We start from the raw sequence: 17,993 nt of genomic DNA on the forward strand, positions 1-17,993 counted from the left end.
TCCCATCCAGCTCCCTGCTTGTGGCCTGAGAAAGCAGTGGAGGACGGCCCAAAACCTTGGGACCCTGCTTCCCAAGGGACCTAGGAGACAGCCCAAAACCTTGGGACCTGAGAGACCTGTGCATTCACTTGGGAGACCCGAAGGAGTCTCCTGCTTCTGATTGGCTCAGCTCTGGATCATTCAGCCACTTGGGGAATGAACCAGCAGACGGAAGATCTTTCTGTATCTCCTTCTCTCTATAAATATGCCTTTACAATAAAAAATAAATTAATTTTAAAAAATTATTGACTGGAACTCCTGGGGGATATCAAGTGTGCAGTTACTGTGTATCTCTAGATAAACATTCTAGTCAGCTTTCACATTGTGCACCTCCCCTGCTTCTGCCCACTGGTCCAGATGAGTGAGTATTGTCCATATGGATACCATTTTCCCACTGTTCTGTTGAAACATCTTTCCATTAGATTACCATTGCGCTCCTACCTGCCAAGCTCAGTGACTCCAGATGGTCTATCTGCCTGCCGAATGGCATAAAGATTTATTGATTTGTTTGAAAGTTTACAGAGAAGGAGGGAGAGATAGAAAAAGAGAATCTTCCATCTACCAGTCCATTCCCCAGATGGGTATGAGGCTGGGCCTAGTCAAGACACGTGCAAGGACTTTGTCTTCATGTTAATGTGAGTGCTTATGTTCTCCATCCACAAAATAACTTCTTCATTTGGCAGAAAATATGCTTATTTCCCCCTGGAGAAGGTGTGACTTGCTTTTTCCATTGCTAGTTTGAGAGATCCCTGGGAAGGATTCTGATTTCACTGCACTGTGTTGGGTGTTAACCCTGAACCACCCCAGATTCACTCAACAGTTGGAAAGTGAGTCCATAATTTATAGAAAAATCTCCATAATGGAATATTGTGCATCCATTAATGTTAATAACACCTGTAAGAAAACTGATAGGGGCAGAAAAAATGTTAAAATCATGATATAAATTTTATAGTGAAATCTCAACTCTGTAAGGAGAAAAGATTAGAAGGAAGCACATCTGGGGCTGGCCTGGTACAAGCCCACCTGTGATGCCAGAATCCCATATAGGTGTTGGTTGTGTCCCAGCTGCTCCCCTTCCCATCCAGCTCCCTGCTTATGGCCTGGGAAAGCAGTAGAGGATGGCCCAAAGCTTTGGGCCCTGTACCCGTGTGGGAGACCCAAAAGAAGCTGCTCACTCCTGGCTTTGGACTAGCCCAGCTCTGGCCATTATGGCGATTTGGAGAGTGATTCAGCAGATGGAACATTCTCTCTCTCACCTTCTCTCTGTAATCTTGTCTTTCAAATAAAAATAAATGAAATATTATATTAAAAAGAAAACACATCTAAATACATAGTAGCCTGTATTTCTGGAGTATTCTGATTTTATCCTCTTAATTTTTTTCTGTAAATTTCTTTTCTACAATATGCTTATATAACTTGGAAAAACAAGGGGGTGGGGGGGAAATACCAAAACGCTGCCTGTCACTTGCACAGCTGTTTGTAATAGGCTCCATGTGTTCTTCCAGGCTCCCTCCTCCACACAGCTGCAAGAAATTATCTCACTGAAATTCAGGTCTGGTCATGATATACTCCTATTTTTAAGTTTTATTTGACCTTTCATAGCACAGTAAAATCAAGCTGTAAGATCGTTCATGATAGCCCAAGCTCTCCGTCCAATTTGCTCTCCCTTCTTAGCTCCATTGTGCACTTCATATGTTTCCACCCCAAACTATTAACTTTTTCCAGTTCATGTTGCACATGGCTTTACCCCACTGCACTGCTGCTCATTCCATCCAACAAATAGCATAAAATTACTTCCTCCATCACCAACTTTGAAATTCTTGACTTTTCTAGATAATCCAATATGAGAGGTGAAATCTTTGTCTACTCTTGTGAGCAATTTGCATCTAGCAAGGAAGATCACTTTCTTTGTTTAAGTGGGAAACCTCAGAAAGAACAAGGGAAGAAAACTCGTTGGCTCAGTAAGATCAAATACAGCTACTCAGGTTCCAGCCAAACAGCAACCTTCCTTGTGAGCCGATTCTGTCCTTCAATCACCTATCCCAGATATCCCAACAGTTACATACACCAAGTGCTTGTATTCTGTCTACTACAAAACAAGCATTAGTGAAAGAGGTTTCCTGGGGCTGGTGTTTCAGCATAGTTGGTAAAGCTTCCATCTGTGACTCAGGCTGCTCCACTTTGATCCAGCTTCCTGTTTATGCCTGGGAAAACAGAGGCAGATGGTCCAAGTCCTTAGCCTCCTGTGCCTACTCGGGAGACTCAGAAGCTTTTGGCTTCTGGTTTTGGCCTGATCGAGCCCCAGCCATTTGCAGTCATCTATGGGAGTGAAGCAGTGCCAGTTATGGAATATTCTCTCTCTCTCTTTTTCTCTTCTCTTCTGTTCTCTTCTCCTCTCCTCTCCTCTCCTCTCCTCTCTTCTCTTTTTTCTCTTCTCTCTGCAACTCTTGAAATAAATAAGCAAATCTAAAAAAAAAAAAGGGCTCCTGTGATTATTATCAGTATTAACAGAGCTTCTTAACTAGCATGAAAAGGGATTCTGAAGTTTCAGAACCCAAATTGTTAGTGTCCTATGTCTGTTTATTGGTTTATGGGCTGGCTAATGCTAGGGTATGTATGCTGATTCAGTGATACACATATCAATATCTTTGAACTTGCCTTTGGCCTATAGCTTACCTATAGCTTTCACGCTCCATATTGTACCTACATATTAGCAGTATTTGTTAGCAAAGACTGTCTGAAGTAAACACCCTTTCCTCTTATCAACACATACCTCATTTTTGCAGGAATGTCTTCTTTCTGTCTCTCTGAAGTTGCTTACCAGTGGCTTGAAATTTGAAAATAGCAAATGTCCAGTGCTTATAATGTGCTAAACACACAGCTTATATGTATATGTGTGTATGATTTCAAACTCATCAGATTTCCATATTTGTGGGATCAGAAAATTCCAGTCATTTACTCAATGTGGTGACTCATTCTTGTGTTTGAGTCAGCACTTGCATCTAGGCTGGCTTCACCTCCAAGCTCTTGTTCTTGAATATCACATCACAAAAACTGGAAGAAAAAATTACCGGATAAAGGTTTAAGAGATTGTTTCATGCTCTGTTGGCAAATCATAAAAGAACAACTCCCAACTTAGAACCATTTATCAGCTTGTTCTTTAACATCCCCAGGGTTGAAGCGGAAGACTTGAACAGGAAAGCTGAAAACTACATTTCCCATGATGCTAACCTTTTGCACTCAGCCGCGGCGCGACGTCGCTCCCATGGCAACTCGGGGAACTGAGCTTCTTGGCTCTTCTGGGAACTCGCTGCCCAACTGCTTCTAGGTTGGGCCCGAAGCCGAACTTACTTCTTAGGAGGCAGCCCAGCCATTATGCCCAGGTAGTCCCCGAACGCTGCCTGTGTCGGCCCCGCGCTCCCTCGGAGCCTGGGAGAAGCAGGGAAGGGAATGGCCGCTGCGGGTGTATTTGAAGAGGGGACCTGGGCTGGAAGCCGATTGGGTGTCTGTGCTAGCGACCGGGGTCGGGATGCTCAGGAGTGTGAGGGGTCGGTCCTTGAGCCTGAGGACTCTGCTGCAGACAGGGAGAAATGTTCCCGAAGTAGCAGAGGAAGCACTTTTCAAAGATCATCCTTTTCCTGATTCCATCAGAGTTTCTTGCAAGCTTGAGGCTCTCCCAAGCGCAAAGAAGCCTCCTCCCCCCAGGGCCTGCCCTTTTGGCGCTGTGTCCCCCGACTGAATGAGGGGAAAACTTGGAAAGTTCTAGGGGCAAGATGACGACAACTCTGCGGGGGTAGGGGGCTCTGAGGGCCTGTGAAATACAGCAGCGCTCAGACGTCCAATTTCATGACCCTTCCTCAAGATAGTCCCAAACCTCAGGATGGTTTGTAAGGGTGTCGAGGCGGGCAGGGTTCAGCTCAGGCCACAATAAGGCTTTTTCTCGCGTCGTGGATCATTGTGTGGTCCTTGCGTCATGAAGTGCGTGAAGAGCTGTCAGCTTCGTGTCACGGGTATCACTGATTACAGTTACTGAAGTCCCCAGAAGGCATGCTCCAGGAACGCCTTCCCCCACCCCCTACTCCTGTCTCTCTCATCCCCATCCCAGGAAGAGCGCAGGTCCCCACTGAGTTCTTGGAGGCTTACTTGTGAAATAGATGCATACATTTAGTACAGATATGTTTCTGTCTTCCCCGTACTTGTGTTGCCCTTTATTTGTTCCTGGTTCTTGAATAGACATGCCTTTAAGCTCTTAGAAAGGTTTTTAAAGATCTGTTTATTTGAAAAGAGAGAGCAAGCAAGCAAGCTTCATGGCTGCTACAAACCAGAAGCCAGAAGTTTCATCTGGGTCTCCCACATGGATAACAGGGGCAGGAACACTTGGACCATCTTCCCTGCCTTTCCCAGGCCACAAGCAGGGAGTGGAAAACAAAATGGCGCAATTGAATAGCACAAACTGGCGCCCAGAGAGCTTTACCTTGCCATGCCACAATGCCAGCCTCAGCTCTCAATGAGTCTGAGGTCTAGAACAGGTTTTGCCTATATTCAGTGCTCAGTACGTATTTCTTTAATTACTAAGGAAATGGGGCCAGCACGGTGGCTCTATGGCTATCCTCTAAGCTCTATGCTGGCTTCCCATATGGATGTGCATTCGGGTCCCGGCTGCTCCACTTCCAACCCAGCTCTCTGCTTGTGGCCTGGGAAAGCAGTCAAGGGTGGCCCACTTGGGAAACCCAGAAAAGCTCCTGGCTTTGGATTGGCTCAGGTCCAGTCGGTACAGCCATTGGGAAGTGAAAAACAGATGGAAGATCTTTCTGTATATCTACTTTTCCAACAAAAATAAATAAATATTAATAATAGTTAAGAAAGAAATGAAGGAGTTAGATTTGACAGTTGACTGACGATCTCACTTTTTAAAGTTTAATACAGTTCTCTGTCTTCTGCCTTCTTTAACTTTTATATATATATAAAAGATTTCAGCAAAAAGGCTGATTAAAAAAGCAAAAACAACAAAAAGAAATATTTCAGGGAGCAGAGAGGATTTGGGGTGCTGCCTTTGCCTGGGTCCCATCTTCATGATTAAAGCATCAGTGGTTTTCAAAGCTGTGCATTTCTGTATGTCCCACTACCTCCCTGGGCAGCTGAGAAGGCGCCAGGATAAGACAGACTCCAATCCTGAGGATGAGGGATCTGCCTGGAGATGTCATCATTCTTCAAAGAACTGGTTTAAAAGGAAAATTGCACAATGACTCATCCTTAGATATCTTACCTAGTCATTGCCTCCCCTCCAAAGGAAACAATGTTAATTTGCTTTATAAGTTTTACTGAAAGAAGGTTTCTGTGAACTTGAAATAAACTTTTGAGGGCAGCCTCTTGTTTCTCTGATTTTTTTTTAATCTCTTATCTAGTGACACTCTTTGGGAAATTGCAAAAGCTGAAGTGGAAAAAAGAGGAAGCAGTGGAAGTGAACACAATGGAGTTGAAATTGGAGAAAAATCTGTTTTCTTCATTGGCAGTAAAAATGGGGTAATGCTTCAAAACTTACTTTTTAATTCTGATGACTTAACAACTAATGGTAAATTTTATTGTAGCATTTTGATATGGAGTTAGTTGCTTTAACTCTTGTGCTAGATCATCTATTAGTTTAGAATGAATGAGAAAGTATTTATGTGTTAAGTGTTGGGTGTGGTTAAGATGATGGTTAGGATACCCCTGTCTCACAGCAGAGTGTCTGGGTTCAATCCCCAACCCTGGCTGTTGATGAGGTCCTGGCCACCAGGGTAAGAGGCCTGGATTGAGTTTGCAGCTCCCAGCTTCATTGCAACCCAGCCTCTGGCAAATGGACACTAAATTATTACATGGAGGCTTACTTTCTCTAATGGCCTCTCTCTCTGCCAGTTGCTCTCTCTCCCTCCATTACTCTTCCTTTTTCTCTCTTTCTTCCTCTCACTCTCTCTCCCTTCATCTCAAATAAAGAAACTAAAAATTAAAAAATAATATACGTATTGATCTAGGAAAAATTATAATGTTTTATAAAATCTTTTGAAATCTTCACTATCATGTTTTTATTTTGCTGTTTGAGAATATTCAGGTCTTCTACCCCAACTCAGTGATAAAGCTGTGACCCATTATAATACACCTATATATCAGCATCTGAATCAGTAAGTGGGGCCAGCACAATGCATCAGTTGGCTAACCCAACACTTCCAGGCACCAGCATTCTGTATGGGCACCATCTTGTGTCCCAGTTGCTTCACTTTCCATCCAGCTTTCAGCTTGTGGCCCAGGAAAGCAGTGGAGGATGGCCCAAGACCTTGGGACCTTGCACCCATGTGGAGGACCAAAAAGTTCCTGGCTCCTGGCTTCAAATTGGCTCAACTCCAGCTATTGCAGCCATTTGGGCAGTGAACCAGTGGATGGAAGATCTTTCTCTCTGTCTCTCCTTTTCTTGGTAAATCTGCCTTTGCCATGAAAATAAATAAATCTTTAAAAAGGAAAATCAGCAAGTCAACATTTTAATATTCATAGTTTAGATTCAACTTCAAGAATTTCTTTATAGGAATAACTAAATTGTGTCAAAGATGCTTCTCTTCCTTAGAGCCCAGAGATTTCTTCCAGTAGAGCTTTCCCTTCTGTTCCAGTTTCATCTCTGTGTTTGCAAGGAATCATTTTTGTTTGTTCTAAAAAAAAAAAAAAAAGGAGCTTTACTGTTTAAATAATGAATAATGCCCGTTAGTGTTAAGTAAAGCCCTGAGTTGGTCCTTTTAATGTGAGCTGAGTTTCCAGATTACCAATAAAGATGGGAATAGAATTGACATTTCTTGACTCTTAAAAAAGCAAACAAACAAAAGTGTAGTAAGTACGTCCTCCAGAGTCAAAACGAACCAAGCACACTAACCCACTATGAAAAGCCCACTTTGCACATATTTGTGGCCTGTCCTTTATTTCTATGTTATCTTTTCTTTATTTCCACCTCAACAATTGGAATGAAAACATTTCAGAAGACACTCATCATCAGCTTAACCAGCAATTAGCATTAATGAGTACAGAAAATTTAAGACAGCTGCCAAGTTGACCATTAAAGTGAGGTATGATTTGCTAATATTTGTCATCTGTAGGACTTCATAATTATAATAATAGCAGTGTAGTTACACTGTGATGGAAAGTTGACAGTTAACTTTTCCCATCTGTCAAACTTTAGAAGAATTCTGAAAGTTTCTAGTCTTCAGTTTCCAGGTAACTTATCATTGAAGAGATTAAAAAAGCTATTTTGAGCCATAATTATGAACAATAATAAAAATGTTACATATGGATGACATTAACACAGTATTCTTTCTTTTTGAATTCCCAGGGAAAGACTACTATTATTCTAAGGTGTCTTGACAGGTAAGTATTATGTTAACTTTAGACTACATTTATGCTTATTCTGGTTATTTTAGAGCAAGATAGATTCTAAGAGATAGATGGCAGGTGAAGTGAATCCTTGGTGTAACCTTTCAGAGCTCATTTAAAGATAAAACTAACAACAAACCAAGGCATAGATTAATGCCGGATTTCCTGTTTAAGAGGAAAATGTTGTCATGATTTCCCATGAAATTGTGCAGTTGTGTATTTTTTTAAGCACAGCGTTAGTGCTCAGATTGAACATTTTACCGTTCTTTTTGTATGTCTTCATATTTCCTGGCTGTAGAAGCATGCCATCACATTTTCTTAGGATCATGATTGATGTGTGTTGCAGGAAGTTGTCAAGAAGGCTGTAATGGACATTCCTTAGGACTTCTTCCAAGGCATCGCAAGAGGTGGACTTGGGTGTTAAGGCCAGAGAAACATCACTTAGTTGAAAAATATTATTAGAGAATACAAATAATGGAATCCTGGATTTGTGTGATTTCTTTCACCTATGAAATTGTCTCTGACAGGTGCTAACTATCGTAGGGACACCTTGTTCATCTTTCTATCTCCAGAAATCATGGTTGTCTTTAAGCAGTGTTTAAATGTTTCCTATTATAAACGGACCATCTAATACAATATTAACATAAGATAAATACTACAAAATATCACACTGAGTTTAAGAACATTAATATAAATTCCTTTATAGGCTACTCATAAAAGTTTTCTGAATTATGGATTAACAGAACTTGTAAATTTGTCTTAAAAGTTACATTCTGATTCCTGAAAGAAAATTTCCATCCTGTGGGATGTCTAATAACCAAATATATATATTTGGTTGTCTAATAACCAAATATATATATATATATACACACATATATGTATACTCACATGTATATGCAAGAATGAAAGTCAACATATTTAATAAACATGCAGATCATAATATTTTTTAAAGATTTCATTATTTTTTAATTAAAAAGGCAGATTGATAGAGATAAGGAGAAACAGAGAGAAAGATCTTCCATCCTCTGGTTCACTCCCCACGTGGCTGTAATGGCCAGAGCTGAGCCTATCAAAAGCTAAGAACTAGGAGCTTCTTCCAGGTCTTCCCTGTGGATACAGGGTCCCAAAGCTTTGGGCTGTCCTGAATTGCTTTCCCAGGCCACAAGCAGTGAGCTGGAAGGGAAGTTGAGCAGCTGGGATACGAACCTGACACCCATAAGGGATCCTGGCACATGCAGGACAAGCACTCTAGCCAGTAGGCTGTTGTGCTGGGCCCCAGATCACAAATTTAAAAGTCATTTCTGGGGCCCAGCAGGGTAGGGTAGTGGCTAAAGTCATCACCTTGAACATGCCGGGATCACATATGGGCGCTGGTTCTAATCCTGGCAGCACAGCTTCCCATCCAACTCCCTACTTGTAGCCTGGGAAAGCAGTCGTTGAGGATGACCCAAAATCTTGGGACCCTGCACCCATGTAGGAAACCTGAAAGAGGCTCCTGGCTCATGGTTTTGGATTGGCTCAGCTCCAGCCGTAGTGCTTGGGGAGTTAATCAGTGGACGGATGATCTTCCTCTCTGTTTCTCCTCCTCTCTGTATGTCTGACTTTACAATAAAAATAAGTAAATCTTTTTTTTAAAGATTTATTTTTATTATTTTTTTTATTGGAAAGGCGGGTATACAGAGAGGAGAGACAGAGAGGAAGATCTTCCATCCGATGATTCACTCCCCAAGTAAGCGCAACGGCCGATGCTATGCTGATCCGAAGCCAGGAGACTCTTCCGGGTCTCCCACGCGGGTGAAGGGAAGCGGGGCTGCCGGGATAGAACCGGCACCCATATGGGATCCCGGGCGTGCAAGGCGAGGACCTTAACCACTTGTGCCACGGCGCCGGGCCCAAAATAAGTAAATCTTAAAAGAAAAAACAAACCAAAGTGCAGCTCACCCCTTGTTCAAGAACAAGCTACAAAAAAAAAAAAGTCTCTTTTTAGTTCTCCAACTTCAAAAGATATACACACAAGTAGTATTCACCTTTGAAAAGTGAACAAATCTGTATACTGCAACATTGATGAACCGTGAGGCCATTATGCTAAGTGAAATAAGCTAGACACAAAAAGACAAATACTGTATCATTTCACTAAGGGAAATCAGTACATAGAAAGAGGAAATAGAATGGTGGAGGTTGTAATAGGTATGGAATTTAGTAAGTATGGAGTTTCAGTTTTCAAAATGAAAAAGTTCTGGATATTGGTTGCACATTAATGTGAGTATATTAACACTGTATTTCTACACTGAAAGTGATTCTTACCATATAAAAATTAAGATATATATATATAACATAAAATTGATTACCAAGGAACATATGGTACAGCATAAAAATTAATCCAATCGTTTTAATATTTCTCAGTCCATGTTGATTTTTTTTTTGCACTTTTTAATGTAATTGGCTTATAACTCTCATTAGCTAAATGATGCCCATGTTTGAGCTATGATTTAGACAGGGGACTGTATGAAAGTCTCGCACTGGTGTTCCCTTCCGTGAGCAGTCTTGAATGTCCCAGCATCCCCACCAGGACTGGACATAAGCTTGATGTCAGTGCTTCTCACCTGGCCCCAGTGCAGCAGGCCTGTGCTGCCAGGGGTGGTGGCACACTAGCCCAGTCACCCTCTCCAGCAGTGCCTGTAGGGGCTACCAAATCGCACCTTCCTTTACTTCTGCAGCTGCCACTGCAGTCCACTAAGATGGTTTTTTTTTTTTTTAAGACTTGCTTTTTCTATCAAATCTTTTTCATGTTTACCTTAATGCTATTATACACAGGCAGCTTCTTTGCTAATAGATTAGAATGATTTGGGTAAGATGATAATGTACGAAGCGAATACATTCCACCATAGTAACGCTGTTTGCCTTTACTGATCAGGGATGAGCCACCAAAACCAACCTTAGCTTTGGAATATACCTACGGAAGAAGAGCAAAGGGCCACAACACCGTGAGTGTCTTTTTAAGTATTGAAGCTCCGCTCTTAGATGGGGAAGTAATGATAATGATGTGTGAAATTTTCTATCTTACCTACCATCAATAAGCGTATCCAGTTATCCCGTTATATCTTCATGACTTTGTGCACTCAAACTTCAAATGCAATTCAGCAGATGTGAATCCAATCTAAACGGAAAATATTTTCCCCTTCTCATTTTTTATATCTAAAAATACTAGAATATGATCCCTTTGTAACTTTAACTCTAGATGGTTCTTCGGATCACTTATATTAATAGTGTTAATGTAACTTTTCCTTTTTTCAAATGAGAACAATTTTGTGGGTTACTATCTAAAAATCTAAACATGTGGACTTCACTTGTGAAATATTTATGTAAATACACTATCCAAAACCAAATTATTAGTATATTGTCAGTGTTTTTAAAAAATCTCCCATCTGCTGATCTACTCCCCCAAAATCCCTGACAGCTGGGGCAGAAGGAAACCCGGACCTGGAAATTCAGTTGGGCCTCCCGCATGGGAAGCAAGGACCCAATTGTTTGAAACATCACTTGCTGCCTTTCAGGATGCACATCAGCAAAAAGGGTGAAATTGGGAGGGGGACCTGGGACTTGAACTCAGGCATCTGAACTTGGAGATACGGGTGTCCCAAAAAGTATGTTGACCATGGCACCCAACACTCATCCCTACATCGTTAGCATTTTTAGAGATGCATCTTATAGCATAGCGAGTTAAATCATCACTTGCGATACCAGCATCCTATTTTGGAGTGCTGATTCTAGTCCTGGCTCCTCTGCTTCCAAGCCAGTTTTCTCCTAAAGCATCTTGAAAGGTAACAAATAATGGTTCAATTGCTTGGACCCCTGTGACCCATGTGGAAGACTGGTTGGCATGTCTAGCTCTTCCTGTTGGCCTGATCTAGCCATGGCTTTTGTAGGCGTTTGGAGGGTGAATCCAACTGATGGGAGAAGAGCTCTCTTGGGGGCTGGCACAAGGGTCCAGTAGGCTGATCCTCTGCCCTGTGGTGCCAGCATCCCATGTGTTCACCTGTTTGTGTTCCAGCTGTTCCACTTCCCATCCATCTCCCTTCTTGTGGCCTGGCAAGGCAGCAGAGAAGCCCAAGTTCTTGGGACACTGCACTCACGTGGGAGACCTGGAAGAAGATGTTGGCTCTAAAACAGCTCACCTCTGGCCATTGCAGCCATTTGTTGAGTGAACCAACAGATAGGAGACCTTCTCTATATATTTCCTTCTCACCATAAAATCTGCCTTTCAAACAAAAATAGATCTTTTAGAAAGGAAAATCTCTCTGTCTTCTGGGCACCTTGCCACCCAATTCTCTCCCTCTCTCATTCTATGTATGTTGGTCTTCCTTTCATGCAAATGAAGATAAATATCTTAAAACTAAATAAGGGAGGGCCTGGTGCAGTAGTCTAGTGGCTGGAGTCCTTACCTTACATGTGCTAATCATCCCAAGGACTTGAATCCCTGCCCTTAACATGGGACACCAGGATGGTGTTCCTGACTCCTGCCTTCAGCCTGATCCAAATCTGGCTTTTGGGGCCATTTCAGGGGTGAACTAGTAGATGGAAGGTCCTTCTCTCTTTGTCTCTCGCTCTTTCTCTGTAACTCTGCCTTTTAAATAAATTTTAAAAATACACAAACATCCTCAGAACAGATTTCCCCATTAAAAATTATTTTTCTCACAAATATTGTTGATTCATATATCAACAGCTGAATGATTTTGTGGATAATGATGTGATAATTTGCCAGAAATATAAATCACACTCATGTGAAATTTGCTGTAGGAGCAGTGTGAAGCTACAGCCTAAAATGCCAGCAATCCCACGTGGGTGCCGGTTTGTGCCCCAGCTACTCTACTTCTGATCCAGATTCCTACTGATGGCCTGGAAAAAGCAGTGCAAGATGGTCCAAGTCCTTGGGTCCCTGTCACCCACATGGGAGACCTGGAGCAAGCTACTGGCTCCTAACTTTGGCCTACCCCACCACTGGCTGTTACAACCATCTGGAAAATGAACCGGTGAACGCAAGACTCTCTCTCTGTAACTCCAGCTTTCAAATAAATAAATATTTTTAAAAAATAACACAAAAATGGACCCGGCGCCGTGGCGCAGTGGTCCTCGCCTTGCACGCCTGGGATCCCATATGGGCGCCGGTTCTAATCCCGGCAGCCCCGCTTCCCTTCCAGCTCCCTGCCTGTGCCCCGGGAAAGCAGTCGGTCGAGGACAGCCCAAAGCTTTGGGACCCTGCACCAGCATGGGAGACCCGGAAGAGGCTCCTGGCTTCGGATCGGCATAGTATTGGCCGTTGCGCTCACTTGGGGAGTGAATCAGTGGACGGAAGATCTTCCTCTCTGTCTCTCCTCTCTGTATACCCGCCTTTCCAATAAAAAAATAATAAAATAAATCTTTAAAAAAAAAATAACACAAAATGTGCTGTATGGCTGTTCCAGATTCATGATAGCAGATGTATAAAAATTCAGGTGCTCCTTTTCCATCTGTTTCTTTCTCTGGATGTTTTGTTATGCATATTATTCCTGGAAACTTCCTGTCTTTCTCGATGTTTCCTCATTGTTCCTAATAAAAGCACTTTTTTTTTTTTTTGCTCCAGTGTCTAGGGGAAAGCAGAGCCTTTGCTGGCCAGCAGTCTGGGAAGGTTCTCATAGAATAGGTGCTCTTATTTGTAGATTGCTTCCCTGCCTCGCCCTGCCACACCTTATCAGAGTCCCATGAGGAGCAGCGGTCTCTGCCTGGCAACCCGTTGGGTAGCCAGGCACACTCGCCAGGGCAGTTAGGCTTACTGTTGTTCCTACTTTGCCTCAGGTAATCTTGGTCTGCCACCAGTGTTGCCACATGGTCCTCCCTGTCCTCATGCCTTTTCTGTAGTTCTAATTCATTTTGTGAGTTTCTTTTGTCCTAAGTCAGAATGCAGATTCAACTATTTTACTTCTGTCTAGTATTATGAATTCCTTCAAATCCAAATTTGTTCAACTGGTTCACTTTATTGGAAATTTGGGTAAATGTATGCTAAATGTGGTATTGATAAAATCAGGAGAAGTGCTTATATCTTCTATTAAGGTAGGAAATAGAATTGGCATTTATCACATATTTTTAATGTTTTTCTTTGTTCTTTTGAAAAGATGCTGTGGTCATTTTGAAGGATTGGAAATAAAAAGGAGAAAGAAAGCTTTGAAAATAGACATCTATTTATTTTACTTGGAAAGGAGAGAGAGAGATATACAGAGCTCTCCTATCTACTGGTTCACTCTGCAAATGCCTGCAGTAGCTGGAACTGGGCCAGAGCGAAGTAGGGCACCCGGGATGCCGGCATCCTGCACTGAGCCTGTGTTTGATGCCTGCCTCCAGCGTCCTGCCACGTAGCCCGTGGGTGGCAGCAGTCTGTGCTCAAATAGGTTCTTGCTACCTACATAGAAAAGGTGGATTGCCCTCCCAGTTCCTGGCTTCAGCCCACCCCAGTGCTGGTCACTGCAGGAGAGTAAGCTTGAGGATACGAGCTCTCTATCAATGTCCCTTTCACTGTCTCCCCAAAATAACTCACTTTAGAGAATAATTCATTAGAATTTAAAACTTATACCTTTTAGTATGTGATTTTTGGAAAATATTTTGTTTTTCAGCCAAAACATATTGCTCACTTTTGGGAACTAGGTGGAGGAACCTCTTTATTGGACTTAATCAGCATACCAATTACGAGTGACACCTTGAGGTAAGCAAGTGAGCCTTGAGAGGGGCTCCAGGCACACAGCAGTGTCCACAGGGTGGATTTGGGCAGGCTTTTGTGGCTCAGAATTCCAAAGAACAGGTTTTCTGTTACTGAAGGCTTCTGCCCATTTCCCTTCTATGTGTTAAACTGTGATGCTTTCTGTATTTTGAAAAACTGTAATGTAGTTTACTTTCTTTTGTCTATTACAAAAATAATGTATGCTCATATAGAAAACTTAGGAAAAATACTGAAAAGTGCAAAGGGAAGCCCATCCAGAATCATGTAAGAAATAGCCACTGTTGGGCCCGGCAGCATGGCCTAGTGGCAAAAGTCCTCTCCTTGAACACGCCGGGATCCCATATGGGCAACGGTTCTAATCCTGGCAGCTCCACTTCCCATCCAGCTCCCTAGCTGTGGCCTGGAAAAACAGTCAAGAAAAGCCCAAAATCTTGGGACCCTGCACCCATGTAGGAGACCTAGAAGAGGATCTGGGCTCCTGGCTTCGGATTGGTGCAGCACCGGCCGTTGCAGTCACTTGGGGAGTGAATCATCGGACGGAAGATCTTCCTCTCTGTCTCTCCTCCTCTCTCTATATATCTGACTTTGCAATAAAAAATAAATAAATCTTAAAAAAAAAGAAATAGCCACTGTTAATATGTCAAAGTATGTCTTGCAGTCTTTCTAGCTTTGTAAATATACTTGGTACGGAACTGGGTGTTTTATGTGTACGGTAAGCTCTTGTTTTCATACACTGAACCACCTTTTCCCTATGACGTTATTTTTCAAAACATGGCATTTGGCAACTCTCTGGTTTTTTATGTGCCTGTCTTTAATAGAGGCATGAAGTTGCCTAGGAGTTAGGGAGGTTCGTGATGGCATGTGAAGACAGTGAGGGTGGGTGACAGTGTCAGTGGTCAACACAGCAAGGTTGGGCGACACCTGCAGGAACCAGAGAGCTACTGCCTAGGATGGCCAGAGGCTGAAGGGGTGGGAGCATGGAGGAGGCTCTTCCAGAGCTGTGAGTTAGTGCTGGTTGGGCCCTGACTTGCTGCAGTATTCTTAGGCTTCAGGCCTTCTGGAACTGACCAGCTCGTTGAAATGTTGGGTTTGGCAGGAAGCCCAATCTGCCCACAGCTTCCTTCATACCTCACTGTGTGCGGCCTTGGCCTTCCTTTCCCTGTGTCTCTAGGGCAGCTGGAGCCTGCTGTAGGAGAGAGGATCAAGGTTAGAACGAACAGTGGGAAAAGGAGTTATGGGCCCCAGTCCAAAACAGATTGCTGAGTAGTAAAAGAATTCATGGAAAACATCTTCACAGCTAATGTAGTTGCCAACCTCAGGGCATTTTTGGCTGAAATTAGTTTGGCACATAATTTCCATCCATTGGACAAAGCCCAGCATCTTAAAAGAATAATATTGGTAGATGCTGTTAGATACTGCTTACCTTTGTAATAACTTCACAGGATTTTAAAAAGGTACTTCAATAAGTCTACAGAATAAGGGATTAAAAATAAGTTTATTTTGTTAAAAAAATGTTCAAATTCATACATAATTTTCTTATGTGTATTTTCATGAACTTTTTGAAAACCTCCCTCATAGCTACATGGAACATTTCCACAGACTTGAATTTTTAACAGAGCAATTCCTGTGGCTTTTTTTTTTTAAGATTTATTTATTTTTATTACAAAGTCAGATATACAGAGAGGAGGAGAGGCAGAGAGGAAGATCTTCAGTCCGATGATTCACTTCCCAAGTGAGCACAATGGCCAGTGCTGCACCGATCCGGAGCCAGGAACCAGGAACATCCTCCAGGTCTCCCACATGGGTGCAGGATCCCAAAGCTTTGGGCTGTCTTCTGTTGCTTTCCCAGGCTACAAGCAGGGAGCTGGATGGGAAGCAGGGCTGTTGGAATTAGAACTGGCGCCCATATGGGATTCCAGCGCGTTCAGGGTGGGGACTTTAGCTGCTAGGCCATGCTGCCGGGCCCAATTCCTGTGACTTTTAAGAGTTCTTTTTTCAATAAGATTTTTAAAATGTTATTTGCTGTGAAATATGAATTTCCAATGCACTGCAAACAAAAAAAATTGATTTTGTAAAAACATTGAATAATCTTTCTCTTTTGCTTATGATAGCTATTTTTCGTTAGGAAAAAATATATAGTGTATACATTTTACCACCAGGAAAAAGTTATAGTCATCTTTTTTTCTCCAAATATAACCATACTAAAATTCTCAAACTAAATTTTTTTTTTTTGCTTACTATTACAAATATGTGTCTAGAAACAAGAATAATGGCGTGCTATAAACCACTGCTTGCAATGCCAGCTTCACATGTCACCGCGCTGGCTGGGTTTCCTGGCAGCTCCACTTCTGCTGATGTGTCTGGGAAGGCAGTGAGTGTTTGGGTCCCTCCCACTGACATGGGAGACTAGGATGGAGTTCCTGGCTCCTGAATTCAGCCTAACCCAGACCTAGCCCACATGGCCACTTAAGGAATGAAACAGCTGATAAAAATTTCTCAATGTTTTATCTTTTCTCTCTCTGCCTTTCAAGTAAAAAGAAAATTATATATATATATATTTTCTTTTTAAAATGCCTATATTATTTTTACAATTGAGCAAAATTGTCCATGAGCTTATTGAAATAGCAGAAATTGTTCCCTTGACAACACAATTGCACAGGGATTTTATAGGTTATTAGCCTCAGCTGCTGCACTTTTAATTCAGCTCCCTGCTGATGTACCTGGAAAAGCAGTGGAAGAAGTCCCTGAGCCCCTATACCCAATTGGGACATCCTGAAGAAGCTCTTGGCTCCTGGCTTCACACCAGTGTTACTCCTGCTGCTGTGGCAATTTGAGGAGTGAACCAGCAGATAAAGATCAATCTGTCTGTCTCTCTCTGCATCTCCCTATCCTCTGGTACTCTGCCTTTCAATTAAATAAATAAATCTTAAAAATATGTTTTATTAATTTAAAAGGCAGGATGACAGAGAGAAGAGACAGAAAGGGAGAGAGTGTGAGAATGAGAATAATTCATCTCCTGGCTTACTCCCCAAATGGCTGCAGAGGCATGAACCTGATTTCCATCAGAGTTGCGTACATGGGCGGCTGAGGCCCAAACACCTGGGACCATCTTTCATTGCTTTTTTTGGTGGGGCACATTATCAGGGAGATGGATCGGAAACAGAACACCCAGGACTTGAAGACTGCCATCATAGGTGGCAGCTTAACTCACTATACCACAGTGTTAGACGTTGATAGTTGAAGCATAAAAGACTACTTTCTGTATTTACACCAGCTGTGTATTTAGTTACTGTTTTGCTTGAACTATATGAACTATAGCTGTTATACTTGAACTAAGCAAAGTAACTAAATAGTATGTATTTTCTTACTCTGTTCATATCTACTGGCAGAATCCCTCCTCTGATAATTTAAGACATGTTGGCTTTTGTGCTTTTACATACCATGACTACTTGCTCTTGGATTTATTTGTTTGCTTTTTATTGTGATAAACTAAGCATAGCATAAAGTTTGCCATCTTAGTCCTTTGTAAATGTACAACTCACTGACATTAAGTATTTTCACTTTAGCCATCTCCACCATCCATCTCCAGAACTTTTTCATCTTTCTAGACTGTATATAAACAACAGCCCCCAGTTTCCCTTTGTCCAGTTCTTGACAACCATCAAGTTGCTTTCTCTCCTTCTAAATTTGACTACTCTACTTCCTAATAGAAATGAAATCAATTTTTTGTCCTTTTGTTATTGGCATGTTTCACTTGCCGATTGTCAGAATTTCTTTCCTTTACAGAAGATTTTATATTTATATATATATTTATAAT

The 17,993-nt window shown here is 42.0% G+C and overlaps 1 protein-coding gene across 1 annotated transcript in view; it reads left to right on the plus strand.

Moving 5' to 3' along the window:
• Positions 1–3,280: 3,280 nt before the first annotated feature.
• The window catches only part of DYNC2LI1 (dynein cytoplasmic 2 light intermediate chain 1), a 31,602-nt gene continuing 16,889 nt past the window's right edge, over positions 3,281–17,993 (plus strand). Inside the window, exons 1-5 of the mRNA XM_040993166.1 lie at positions 3,281–3,422; positions 5,445–5,562; positions 7,388–7,422; positions 10,343–10,412; positions 14,073–14,161. Coding sequence (XP_040849100.1) covers positions 3,415–3,422; positions 5,445–5,562; positions 7,388–7,422; positions 10,343–10,412; positions 14,073–14,161 — 320 coding nt within the window. The 5' untranslated portion in view covers positions 3,281–3,414. The remainder of the gene's footprint in view (positions 3,423–5,444; positions 5,563–7,387; positions 7,423–10,342; positions 10,413–14,072; positions 14,162–17,993) is intronic.

The sequence above is a fragment of the Ochotona curzoniae genome, unplaced genomic scaffold, assembly GCF_017591425.1.
Source record: "Ochotona curzoniae isolate NIBS_2020 unplaced genomic scaffold, NIBS_Ocur_1.0 contig_883, whole genome shotgun sequence".
NCBI lineage: Eukaryota > Metazoa > Chordata > Mammalia > Lagomorpha > Ochotonidae > Ochotona > Ochotona curzoniae.